The sequence below is a fragment of the Oxyura jamaicensis genome, chromosome 1 (assembly GCF_011077185.1).
Source record: "Oxyura jamaicensis isolate SHBP4307 breed ruddy duck chromosome 1, BPBGC_Ojam_1.0, whole genome shotgun sequence".
In the NCBI taxonomy this organism is placed as follows: domain Eukaryota; kingdom Metazoa; phylum Chordata; class Aves; order Anseriformes; family Anatidae; genus Oxyura; species Oxyura jamaicensis.
Genome location: NC_048893.1, coordinates 61,385,835 through 61,400,097, shown reverse-complemented (window position 1 = coordinate 61,400,097; position 14,263 = coordinate 61,385,835). Strand labels below are relative to the sequence as shown.

The following is a 14,263-nucleotide window of genomic DNA, read 5'->3' as shown; positions in this document are numbered from 1 at the left end:
AACAGTTGGTATTTGTAGGGCCCCGGGCTCTGTTCTGGCAGTGCTATGGCTTTCAGATTTTGAGTTTACTTTAGACCTGATTTAAAACAAAGTAGCTACTAAGTTACTTTACATTGCAAGTCGGATGTACTGATCAGAAACTTACTTAAAGATCTTGAACAATGAGTATGGGAAAAAAACACAACAGATCATATTTCTTATTCTTAGTCTCTTTTAAGGGGAACAGAAAAACAGGCTTTTACACCATGGGGTTTAGCCAGGTTTCTTAAATCAACAAGGTTTTTGTGAGCATGTTATGTATGTGTACACGCCTTCCTGCCTGCAAGTTAGTGTGTGTTAAATTGTGAGTCATTTCAGTGACCAGGCAAATAAAGACTCTATCCATGCGCTCTCTAAGAGAGCTGCATGAGCTGATCCCTGATGGGATATCAGAGAATAAGTGGGAACTCAGCCTCAGGATGCCAGGGATGTACTACAGTAGTGGAGGTCCATCAGCAGTCACCAGCCTGCCAGACTGAGATAAATACATCTATGGCCAGAGACCAAATTTCTGAGTGCAGGATGTGCAGAACTGGACAGAGACTGACAGCAGCCCAAAACCCACCTATATTATCCTTTCAAGGCTGATACTCCTTCATGAGTAGTAACCAAAAATCTTTCCCTTGTATTGTACACTGCCATACTAGGACTGCTCTATATTGGACGAAAAACAACTCTCACTGAAGTTTTATCAGAATGTAATACTTATTCCATCCTACCCTCAGAAAAATTACAGGCAAACCTAAAAGCCGCATGGCTAATAAGCATGTGTATTGATGACAAACAAAGGGATATTCAAGCAACGACTGATAAAAAGAACAATGATTTGACAAGTTGTAGCTTTATCTTAATTTCCAGGATATAACATTTTCAAAATATACTGTTTTCTGATCATTTTGTGACAGTCCTTAGCCCATTTAGAGGTCTGATGCTGTAAGCTGTTTCTCAGATAGCTTCAGGTGGTATCCCTCTCTTTCCTTTGATATATGGATGCTTTTAACTGCTTCACTCTACCAGCAGATGCAGAGATAGCATCTCTATATTGTTTTTTTTTTTTCTACTTTGATTTCATAGCATGAATTATTCTTCTACAGAAAGTTTGCAAATACATTTGTATAATTTTAAATTCTATACAGAACTAATCCACTGTTTCTCTTCAACCTTACTAAACTATTTAACATCCTCTTAATTATTAAAACTCAACCTTGAAAAGTCCTAAATTGTGACTTGCATTAAAGTATAAATTTCTGGAAAAAGCAAATTACTTTGAAAATTGGCTTATCTTTATTGTCCCTTCCATTATTAAGGGAGCAAAAAATAAGGCAGCCGTCTATCACATAGTGCAACTTTGAAATCAAAGAGAATTGGAAATGATAGGAAATGTGAAAGTCTTTACTAACATCTTAGACTGAGAAGTCCTGCTGGAAGAAACTGTATGTCTGGTTATATGATGGACTTAAGTGAAATAGCTCTAATTTGACAGCTGTCATGTATTCCAAAGCAAATTTGGTCTATTAGGTTTTAAAACACTTAATTCTACATTAAATTGTGCAGTAGCTAGATGTGGATGAACCAGAATGTACTATAACCAAATAAGACTTCTACATCAAGCCCTTCCAATGACAAAAATTACAAGGGGACTTATTAAATGGGTATTTTAGACATCAGAAAATAGTAATAATCTATGTGAATATCATGAACAATTATATAAGCAAATGTAACAAATACTGATTTCAGTCAGCTAAAGTAACTGTAGTCTCTTCCTCATCATTTAAGAAACTGGTGGTCCAGATCTCTTGGGGAATTATCTCACATGTCAATTTTCACCAGCTTCTCACTAAAATAAGCTGCTATATTTTACAGAAACTTTTTAAAACTTTGGGAAGACCAATGAGTTCCTTGCTCCCCCTCAAAAAAAATCTAGCTATGAATCCAAAGTAGAACCTAGTTTATTTGAAAATCTAAAGATACGTGCAAGTAAATTAAATGGTCAGAAGTACTGAGATAAATTAAATGTGTAAACATTTGCAAAAGGAACTTTAGAAGCTTTCGTAGCACTTCCAATCATTTTCTTCTGTAAGTTCCAGCAAAAGCTGAACGGAAAAACTGTCACTTAAGGAGTTACACTGCCAAAGAGATTTCCAATAGGTTACAAATCTTTCTCCTGGAATTTAGCACTTGCCCAAGCAAGCCACCTGCACAATGACTGAAGACAGATGTTTACATCTGAAGGTGTGAAAAATGCTTTGGTTGACATTTGTGCAGGCAGACAACTAGATGCCAATGCCTGCACCTGCAGAAGAACCAAAATTGCTTCTACACGAGACTGAATATCAAAATAGCTGTCTGTGGCTCAGAATCACACTAAGGAATCTGCTGGAGCCCCTGCCACTAGGGCTAACAAAACCTCAAAATATGGTTCCCTTGTTCATGAGAGGCTTTGGTGTCCTGAAATTCAGAGCAATTTATATTTGTTCTAAGGATGAATGCTCTCAGGAAGAAATTTCTGCTTATGTTTTAATGAAGTTTGTCAAAACTAAAAAGTTTCCTTGGAACCATGAAAGTTTCAACTGAAGGTTGTCAATATGCCGAAAAGCCAAAATGCAAAATATGCACTGGCATATTTTTGATGCACTCTAGTGAGAAGCAGTGATAAAATCATTTGGTTTCTTACAAGCAAATAATTTGCCAATATATTACTGTGTAACATCATTTAAGTCATAAATTGTTCAGCATTTACTTTATGTCTCCTTAAACATATGATCGCCGGTTGGAAAAAGGTGGTCCCAAATGTGAGCAAGAGGTGTGGACCCTGCAGGATGTGCATACATGTGCATTTTTTCTCTCTTTCCTTTGCTGCACTGGAAGTGAATTTTCACACTATGTTGGCTGTGTAGTTTACTTTCCATTCTTAAACAAATCTGTTCCTTTCAGCTGTGACACCCTATAATCTAGATAGGTCCTGCATTATGCTTACCCTAGCTGAGATCCATTGATGGTGACTTGTTCATTCTGCAGGAAACCATTTCTCCCTGCTGCTGCCATAGCAGCTGTCAATGACATCCTCTTCCCATCTGTTTCTGCAGCAACACCAGTTACCGAAGCTGGCTGGGAAGCATCCCTCCTGGTCTGTGTGTTTCTGAAAGTAGTTTGGTGCCAGCTGGACCTAAAAGATTGCCTGTTCTGAGACCCAAAATGGGAAACAGTTGGTGATCTTACTTGTCCCATCGCACTGCCTGATGTCAGGTAGTTCTCCTTCTCTAAAAGGTTGGTCATACTGCGACTGTTGCCTGCTTGATGGTACAGAAGCGCAGAAGGGCTAGGGGGGACACCATCAGGGATGGTGTCATTAACAGTAACCATCTGGGGGTGTCTTTTAAAAGAGCATCCCCTGTTCACTGAATCACGAAGACTGTAACCAACAATCTCAGACCGAGCATATCTTGGTGGGACAGTCCCGCTGGGTCTCCTAATATCTCCATGCCTTGGAGAGAATCCAGTTGAAAACTGTCTGTCATAGTGAAAATCATTGGACACATATGACAATCTTTCAGGACCCCGTTGGGGTGAAACCTCTAATCTCTTCAGGGGTTGTCTTTGACCTCTCTCTTCCATTGTCTTGTAAGTAACTCTTGTCCCCCAGCCATTTGTATAAGAGGATGGTGAGGCCACCTGTTAAGGGTGCATAAAAGAAAAGTCAGATCACGGCATTTACAATTAATACCAAAGAAATCAAACCAGTAATGTTCAAACCAGTAATGTAAAGATAAAAACTATAAGGTCTGCTATGAGAATAAGAAAATAAAATGTGAACATCACCAAAACTGGTTATTAAATGGGATTCTGGAATACTTCTTTGTATCTGCCTAACAAAGCTAAGAACAAGTATGATCTAAACTTCAGGAGACAAAGTCTAAGGAACGAGTCTTCTGTCACTACCTCAAAATAGGTGCACAAGTCAATCATTTCTGATAGTGAGCAGTATTTGTAAATAGAGATTTTAGTTTCAGCTTGAAAGTCCTTGAGGATTAACACTCACATCAATTATTGAAATTAAATTCAAGGCTGCCCAACAGAAGGTAATTAGCCAGTCAGGTATTGAAATATACTAAAACACTTGTATATTGTTATGATGTACATCTTGACAAGACATTGAGAGGTTATTTTGTTCTCCTGTTCACACTGGGAGGATCTAGTAAAGAGAGATATTCCCTTTCCTTTTTGCTTAACTTCATACAGAAAATGAATTAGATTCCGTAACATTGCAAGGAAATCAAAATAAACATTTCACCTTCTCAAAGTTTTCCTTTAATCTACAACTACAATTTAAGATTATTTTTATTTTCCCGTCCCCAGGGGGCAAGGACAGTAATTGATCATATTCTTGTTTTCCAATTTCCTCTTTTCTAAACTCAATAAACCCACTTCCTTCAACCTTTCTTTGTAGGATGTCTTCAAAACTTTTTACTGTACAGGTGTTGTTTGGATTCTCTCCAATTTTTCTACCTTTTTGTTGAACTGTTATGTTCTAAATTGAATCATATTCAAGACTTTCCAGAACTAAATCAACTTGGGAGACTATCTGCTTTACATAGAGGAGCAATGGCCAATTATTATTATTATTAGTAGCAGTAGTAGTAGTAGTAGTGAGCGCAGTAGCATCCAGCCATAAACTTAAGTCCCACTTATTTTAATGCTGTATTAAAGTATTTTAATATTACAGATGTTTTTAAAGGTAAACAGTGAAGTTAAACTGATGTTATTCATTGAAGGGATAGGGCTTAGAAGACAGTGACTGAAATCCCTTTCTTTAACTGTTGAGGAGTTATTGAGGGTGATAACTGACTCACAAAAGGGGCAAAGGTTGCTGAATCTATTAGGCTGAGGCTAGGATCATTGGGTCTATCTGTTTATTCTACAGGAGTTATGCAAGGATATCTTTTCTTTATCTCTTGTCTGGCAGTAAAGAAAAGAATGCTTTTGTGAAATACTAGACCTTGTGGCTTTTTCTGACTTTTATGGCAGCATGGGAGGACAGTATGTCCTATTTTTTTTTTTTTTTTTCTCCTCCTGTCAGGAAAGCTATACTATTTTCTTGTCGTTCTTATGTTGCATCTAGTTTTCCTCTTTTTGCTCTCTTCTAAAAAGAACAGATTCACATCACATGCTAAGGACAGGGTGACAGGTGAGAACAAAGGATAGAAGGACAAATGTAGTCAAGTAAATGGTTCTAACTCTTGCCATAGAGTGCCAGAGCTGCTTAATTTATTTGCCAGCTGCCAGGCTATTTCATTCCATGAAAACATGCCACTCATGCCACTCATCTAAAATTAAGAAAGAATTTGCCCCCTAAACTATTTATAAAATAAATATTCCTATTCCCAAGCTGAACTGATTTGTTTACTGATGTTGATCATGCAGCAGCACTGCTAATGTGTGATTTCCAAGCTATATGTTAATTGAGCTATGTGTTGATTACCAAATTATATGGTTTCTCCCTCAACCATATAATAACTGGTTCATAGTAGTTATGAGCTGAGTCATGAATCCTGAAGAAAATCAGCTATTTATCTTAGCATTTAGGCCATGAACCCAAGTGAAGTGGGTTAAAATAAAAACTGAAGCTGTAATTAGCTTAGAAACACTACTGCATTACAAAGACTATACCACTCACATTTTTGTAATGCTAAAACAGATTACAGCAGGATTATTTAAACTGATAAGGAACACTCTACCTGCCATTGTGAAACTAGTGCGATCTGTTTTCCTGTGGTTTTGGATGCTTAATTCCCTAACCTCTTTCACCATATTCCCAGGTCCAGCCCGTCATTCTTTACCCTGCAGGACTGCTGAACTCCCTCCAGCAACCTCTAAATGCTTGGCTGGGTACATGCCAGTGTGGCCTCTGGCTACTCTGGGCTAAGTATGTGCTGGCTGACCTGCTGGCTGCTGGGATGGATAAAGGTCTGACTTTCAACAGCCTCTGCCTAAATGGCATTTAATACAATTTTTCATTTTCTACCCACATGCCAATTCTCACGAAACCAACAGGATTGCAAAAAGCCCATCTGTCATCCCGTGCTGACTTTAGCCACTGGGCTCAGAAGTCACCAGAAGGAGAGAAAAACATTAATGGATCTCAATCACGAAAACCTCTTTTTCTAGAAATCAGGCTTCAAAAAGTGAACAAATAAACCTTGAAATATCATCTACATACTGTTATCTGTGGTTTCAAAATAAATATACTATGCATTTGGTAATGCACTTACTCCCATTCATTTTCCTCACCTGGTTTGACTGGTAGTAAGAGACACCATACTGAGATCTTGATGCAAAATCATTTTCAGTAATCCCCATGTTATAAACACGTTCTGGAACACTGGAAGCACGGTGTAAACTGCCTATAAATAAAAATTAGTAATATTTTAACAAAACATAGTATTACTATAAAGGATGGTTTTGGGCACTAGGGAAATGACTCGTACCCTGCTGGTCATATATGTTAGCTGAAAGTCAGAGAGGGCAAAGATGGAAAGATGTTTGCATTCAGTGCATAGCATTCAAAATATGGCTAAGAAAAGACTTCTGAGGGCACAGGCCTCAGATAATTCTCATTTATTTTACTCAAGATGTATTGAACTTTTAGAAGTCTTACTGTTCACACAGCTATTCCATGGAAGATATTTAAACACAACAAGCTGATATTTTAAATATCCCAGACAATGACAGATAATTACGTGCTACCAAGAACTTATTTTTCATTGTGACTGCTTTGAATGTGTACGTATCGTTTACCCACGAGTCTGACTCTAACTCACCCAATACACAAACTAGTTAAAATATTGCAACTGTAGATTGCAACTGAGAAAACTGGGCTTAAGTGTATGCCTCTGTTACTGCCTAGTTAAACCCTAGAGATGTGATTTTCACTGTCACTAAAGAAATACCATACACTCAACATAGACAATTTACTTCATAGCTGTCTACCTCAACTGCTGATGTTTCTTCTCCCTTAAGCACTAGTTTAATGATAATATATTGGAACAAGTAATGCTTCACTAATCTTCTTAGTGCTTCACCCAAACAATATGAGTCCACAAACACAATCTTTGGCTTGTGGAGGCACGTGGTGTACGATGCTGAAAATGTAGCGGTGTTTAATTACACTTCAAATCTGTACCTGTAAGGTTCACTTATCTGCCAAACAAGGTAGAAGATCCACAGCGTATCTACTTTATTTAGAGTTTATTTCCTCAACCTAGCTTTGAAAATGGAAAAGTGCTCGGTGATTATTTCTTTTACTAGGACCTCACTATCCTTTAAAATAAAATAAAGAAACAACAAAAAAAGAAAACACAAGCACAAAACAAACAAACAAAAAAGAACCAAAAGCCTCAGGCTGTTTCTCTTTCACTGGTACAATGCATTTTGAAATAAAAGTCCTTCTACTAACAAATAATAAGTCAAGCTTTGTAACAGATCCAGCCAAAATGACTGTTCATGAGATTTGCAAGTTACTAGGAGAATCTGCATACAGGAATATAAAAAACACAAGTTTGAAGAGGTGACACGGAAATCAAAAGCAGAAGGCAAGATATTCCTTGAATCTGTCAAAAATGGGGCCACTGTTGGTTGCAGATGTTTAGGCTGAACACGTAATACCAGTTAAAAAAGAAGTTGGCCATGAATTTTCAAAATGGCAGCTATTGTCTGAGAAAGAATACAGGAAATGGCAAAAGCAAAACATTAACTTGGTCAAACTGATGAAGTCTTCACTTCTAAAACTATTAGGAGTCATATGCAGAAGGGACTTCAGGTGCTAAAAACATGCAGGCTAAAGCCCAATGGGATTTTTGAAAGCACCTAGCATCTGTTCCAAAGAGCTGAGTTTTTCAGTTTGTGCAGTTCAACTAGGAGATGCAACATCAGGTGCATCTGGGTATCCCTAGGAACTTCAGTACTCCTGTGTCTTTAACACCTTAGTGCATGTAGTTCATAAAGGCTCGCCAAGGGTGAAAAGAAACAAGAGACTCATGTAACAGCAATTTGTGAATCATTCCCACTAGCTCAGATCTACCTGGGTAAGTCCAAATTTGTGTATAATATAAAAGTTGAGTGCAATAACTTGAAGTCCGATTTATTCATACTTTCCAGTTACTTTTACTTATTTAATCATCCCAGTTCTTGTACTTTGACTATGCAAGACAGATTTGAACATGCACTAGGTGATTTGTTAAGACACATTCATGCTAACTTGGCATCAATGAGAGTAGAATGATCCAGCCTGGTCTAACTCATGATTCGGATTGTAGTAATTCCTTTATGACATATTACAAGGTTGCCACAGCCCAAAGGTTACCCAAGTACATGACAAAGCAGTAACAGAAGACTGTTGTTTTCACACTGCAAAAATTTCCTGTCAATATACACTGACATCCAAAATCTGAAAATTCATCTAAGTCTCTTATTTTTGTAATATAATTCCAACGTACAACTTTAGGTGCCCAGTAAGACCACATAGCCTATTGCCTATGCCTGCTTTTTAAAGTTCAGCTTTATTCATTGCTACCTATTAAAGTACTTTCATATAATTAGTGTTTAAGTACATACATATGATTGTTTCTCTATAGTTAGTATTTTTTGTCTTGTCTACTTAGCGAGAAATTATCTCCTTAGAACATAAAGAACCACTGAGTAAGTAATTTTGGAATGTTTTCATTAACTCCGAACTCTCTGCCTTTACTAAACAAAATAATTAGGATAAAATAAAAATAATAAGGCCATGAAGCAGTCTAGTGTAAACTACATATCTAACAGTTGCCCTATTTGTAATTGCAAAACACAGTCAGAAATTGCAACACTCATTTATCTCTTGTTGAACAGTGGCTTTAAGTAGTCATCTGTTTTTAACGTTCAGTCTCCCTGTGAAACTATCCATCAGTAAACAAAACATATTTCTCTTTCAGAGATAAACAGTATATGTTAGCTTTGCAATTTTCACTTTGCAATTTTCTATCTCTTGCTTTCTCTTACCATACCAATATTTATTTTGTCAGTGTTTTACCCGAAGATTTATTAGGTAGACATAAACTGTAGGTTGCAAGATGGGTCCTTTACTTGTGCCAAAAGCCAGTGTGGTGAAGGAAAACGTGGTAAATAAAATGCTGGGTGTTTCTGTTTGTTATGAGAAGCAGAATAGGTGATCTGATCAAAACTTGCCTCTGTCAGTGAGGCTTTCTCCAGGTAGGTTTTCACCATGCTACAAAAACCTACACATTTCTTACCTCTTGGATTTGCTCTGTATTACATGTATTAAAAAAAAAAAAAATCATTAGGCAGGTCTTATATACTCAGTGCACTGGTTAGGAGAAAAAAAAAGTACATGTAAATTTTTAAAATATGTCTATATGTCTGTGTATTTAAAATACTATATCTAACATTTACTGTTGGAATTAATATTTTCTAACTGTGAGAATTAGTGTTTTAAGTCTCACTGAAACTCTCTCTTCAGAAACTATGAATTCAGTTACTCATCCATAGGGGTCCATTGGATACCCCACTTGATTTTCCAGCAGCCGGTCAAGGAAAGGATGGGTTTCCTACAGGCCCTGTGTCACATCTGTCAACCAACGTGAATATGTTGGAATACTCAGGCTTCTCAAAGAGCAGCAGCCACCCACGTGTGGACAACTGAATGCAACCTTTTATCACAGTCTCCCCTTTCTCCCGTCAGTCTGAACTGAAGGAGTTCAGGAATGCTGCCTCTTTGGATGTGGACAGTGGAGGAGGAACACTAAACCTCTTCACTATTCCTCAAGCCTAAAATAAAATCTGTACAAAAATCACCTACTATCACAATAGCTATGTCAAAATTTTGAGACCTGACATAATAATTACACTATCAGGAAGGAAACTGAATAGATGATTGAGAAAAAAAATAAAAATCCATCCAGCCTTGTGGCAGTTCTTCTCAAACCCTCTTAGGTGTGATAAGCCCAATGTTTCTAAAGGCCTTGAAAGTTCCTCCCTAGCAATTGCCGGCTATAGCTGCAGATAAATCAATATCTTACGTGCTTGGCCTTTGAAAATAATGCCAAGTGACATCTCCATGATATACGAGACATGAAAAAGACAATTATCCTCTATTAAGGTGGTTGGTGTATTGGATTCCTCTCAAATCATGTGCATTGTTACCTCTCAGTTGTGTATCTTTTTCAGTATTTTTGTATCTGAATGGTTACTGTGAAAGCCAGAATTTTGGCTTTAAACCTCCCACAGCAGGAATTAATGTTGTTGTACCCTGTACACAGAAGTCTACTACAAACTATGTTATTTTCATGCACGCTGAGTGCCTGCCTGCTGAGTATCTATTTTCCATTCCTGCTCAGGGTGAGTGGGTGGTTATATCCCCAACAGAAACTTGTAAGTATTCCTGGTTTGTCATCTTTTAATCCCTTTGTATACCTCACCACTTACAATGGACCGGGCTAGTGCCGTTTAAGAATGACATATCAAAAACTTCACTGAATCACCTCATCTAGAGATGAAAGAGCCTTCTTTTTAATCGCTCCCCTTCATCACACTACCAGAGCGTGACTGGTCCCAAGGGACATTCCAGCATTTTTTACTTTGCACTGGTCAGTATATTTACACAACTGCTCAAATTATTTCTTTTTCTTCTGGCTCGGAAACCAGAGGTGAGGTATTTAATGAAGCCAACAAAAAGCAGAAGTCACCACTCCAATTTTTTTGTACTTCTTTTTCTCCATAAAGATATAAAAAGAAAATCACTATGAAACTTGGTAAGATTTCTGCAAAACAGAAAGCTGAGGACAGAAAACTCCTGCAAATTCCTAAAAGCAAGTTTAAGAAAATTAATGTTAAGAATTTTAGAAGGGAAGAAATGTAAAGTTTTTTTGTTTTTGTTTTTTTTTGGTAAATATTCTGTGATTATAACACCCCGTGTTAGAGAAAGCATCTTTAAACAGACCATCGGTCCATTTGGTTTTGTGTGATATGTTACTAAATTCTGCCCTCATCTTTTACAGTAGATCTGGTAAGGATGTAAGGAAGAAAAGACTTTGGTCCAGAGATTACACTAGAGAAACATAAATATCATAGATGAATTTAACAGTCAATCAAAATCCAGGCCAAACAAGATCAGAGGGAAGTGGAATCATATACTGAAGTATACAAGGAAAAATCAATATTGTTGCATCGTGTGAGCCGAAGAACACTAGTCATTAATGTATATGGTTCTGAATGCCATTTTTCTTTATAAGGCTGAACTATCTATTATTCTATCTATTATCTATTATTATATCTATTATTATTTGAATAGCATTCAGAAATTTTATGTGGCTGTTTTAGTTCAAAAATTTTCAGGGCAGGGCAACAACATTTAATTTCCAAAGGTTCGGAAACTCATGAACTGGAAAAGTTATAGCTGTTGTTAAACTGATGCTTGAAAAACTATAAACAATGTTTTACAATGTCTTCAAAAAGAGTTGAGGTAGATCATAATTTTAATCACTAAGCAGCTGAGTAATCCTCAAATCCAATGATGACCTGAATATCTGTTATAAAAAAAACAAAAATGAAAGACACCCTAAAAAGGGAAAGGGCATAAATCGGGGAGCAATATGAAGATAGAAGGTAAAAAAAAAATCCCCCCAATTTTTCCATTCATTTTTCTATTTAAAATAATGCTGAAGGCTAAGCAGGCACATGTGGTCTAGAACATTAAGGAGAAATTATGCTGCCTGGTGGGGTACTTCTTGCAGCTTCAAAGCTTCCACTACAGTTAGTGGAGAACAGGTGTGTGCAAACAATGCTGGGTAAGGCTTCTACTAACACTGATTTTCCATACCCAGTGGTTACGTGCCCAACTAATTTTAGACATGTATGTGAATGCTCTGGTTAGGTATGTGCTAAGTACCTTGCTGAACAGGGTCTGAAATACTCCTACAGATAGGACAGTTATAGCACAAGGACCTGCTTCTGCCCCTTTTAAATCTCTGTATTATCTTCCTTGCAACTTCAAACAACACAAAACCTTTGCTGAAGTTATCTAGACAACTGTTACAACTTAGTGAAGTGTAAAACTTAGTCAAGTTTTTTTGCATATAAAATAGCGCATAATTTAAGATGCAGCTTACATATAAAAATTAAAATGTTTTTTAAAGACTAGTCAATCTTTGTGCAAGTCTTCTATGAAAAAAGCAGAGTGGGACATAAACACATATACATTTATTTTTTCATGGAAGTCAGCATGTTAAATACATTATAGACATTTGATATACAGATATTCCAGATATATATATGTAGATGGATAGCTGTATGCATATATTTTTAATACACACATATGCATGTATAAATGCACTGAATATATGGAATACATTTTAGTTTATTTTTTTTTCTGAGCTTTGCAGTGGGACTAAAAAAGTGCATGGTAAATTGGGCACTAGAGTGTCTTAAAGAACAGAGTTCATGTTACGCAGGAACAATACATCTAATGGACATGACATTTGCCACTCCTCATCTAGAAGCCCGAGTGTTTTGCTCTCAGAAATGCAGCGTTCAAATACTTGACCTTTAGAAAAAAACAAGGCACACCATGACAACTATCCCTAAATCCGCCAGGTTAATGTACTGCAGAGAAGTTAAGACAAGCTAGCAAGATGGGAACTTTGTCTTCGTAGTTTTATTACAGTTTAGAGACATGACACCATTTCATTTGTTAACTATTGCTTTAGAAAGCCTTTTCCAGGCTGTTCTTCTCTACTGACAGAAATAGAGATGAAGTTACTTAAAAAATTGTTTAGAAACCTTATTTAAATGAGACCTGCCAAGCTAAGGACTTGCACACATGCCGCTAGGTGATGTGCACCTGCACATCACATAGCCATGTATGCCTATTTATGTGATTTGTGTGCCTAATTTTTCAGAGTATGTCCGCACCTGTGTTGTACTCTTTTTCATAGAATGGCTCGGTTGGAAGGGACCTTAAAGATCATCTGATTCCAACCCCCAACTTTTTCAGTTTTTCATGTTCTTCACGACTTTTTCAGCTACGTGGTGTGTTTTAGATGGAAGCCAGAAGTATGAGGAAACATTCTCCTGCCTGACAAGATAGGTGAGTGAAGTATAGTCATGAATTTGAAGCCCCTTTGCTCATAGCTTTTTGCAAATGAAAGGTGACGATTTCTATAACGACACCCCTAGCAACAAGGCATATAACCTGTAAGTCTGCCATATCTTTGTACATAAAAACAAGATTACATTTTTTTTAAGTTTACTGTATAAACAATGCTTTTCTTCCCTATTAACAGTTAAGACTACACCCCTCGGGCAGCTGGCCTGAAACCCTGAGCGCTGACGAAGTCACCCTGCTGGGGCCTGATGCTGCAGATCCTGGATGTGTCAGACCGTGTGGCGACTTCCATTTGTACCGTGCACGTCGAAGAGCAGCGTAAATACCCCTCTGGAAGCATTGCTGCCCAAAGTTTCCCACCTGCGCCTTTCCTAGAGTTATTTTTACCAAACCTCCCTTTAGTTCACTTCCAGGTGAAACAAGGAACACCATTTCTGACGTTTCTTCCCATTTCATTTTGCAGACAGGGCCAGTGGGTAGAGATGGAGTTACTCAAGCAACCCCAAGAGATGGCTGTTGTGGTCGGAAGACCCAGTTTCCACCCACCCATCCACCCGCTCATCCACCCATCCACCCATCCACCCACCCACCCTCGGGCAGCCGTGAAGGGCGAGCAGCTCCCCCGACTCACCGCAGCTGCAGCGCTGGGGAGGCACAAACTCCTCACCCGGGCCAAAAGCACGATGAGTCGCGACAGAGCCGCGCGTGTCGCGAGTCCCGCAGCGGTACCGGCTGCTCGCAGCGACCCGAGCCGGCTCCCCAGACCCCCAGGGGCCTGGCTGTGCACTCACCGTTGTGCAGCGAGCCTCGGTTCCTCCTGGCCAGCGTCTGCTGGACCTGCCGCTGGATGCGCAGCGCCTTCTCCTCCCCGCCACGGCCGCCCGACAGCTTGAGCCCGGCCTCGGAGGGCAGCGCCAGGCTGGAGCTGTCCAGCTCCCCCAGGATCTGCTGGCCCAGCACGGTGCGGATGTAGCCCTGCTCGCCGCCGGGGCCGCGGCCGGCCATGGGCTCGGGCGGGCTGGGTGCCGCTGGGCTCCGCTAACCTGTTGCGCCGCCGCCGCTCGGCCGCCG

The 14,263-nt window shown here is 38.7% G+C and overlaps 1 protein-coding gene across 1 annotated transcript in view; it reads right to left on the bottom strand.

Moving 5' to 3' along the window:
• The window catches only part of PKP2 (plakophilin 2), a 45,515-nt gene extending 31,258 nt beyond the window's left edge, over positions 1-14,257 (bottom strand). The window contains exons 1-3 of the mRNA XM_035344583.1: positions 13,984-14,257; positions 6,328-6,440; positions 3,017-3,711 (exon numbers count right to left, since the gene is read on the bottom strand). Coding sequence (XP_035200474.1) covers positions 3,017-3,711; positions 6,328-6,440; positions 13,984-14,197 — 1,022 coding nt within the window. The 5' untranslated portion in view covers positions 14,198-14,257. The remainder of the gene's footprint in view (positions 1-3,016; positions 3,712-6,327; positions 6,441-13,983) is intronic.
• Positions 14,258-14,263: the final 6 nt, after the last annotated feature.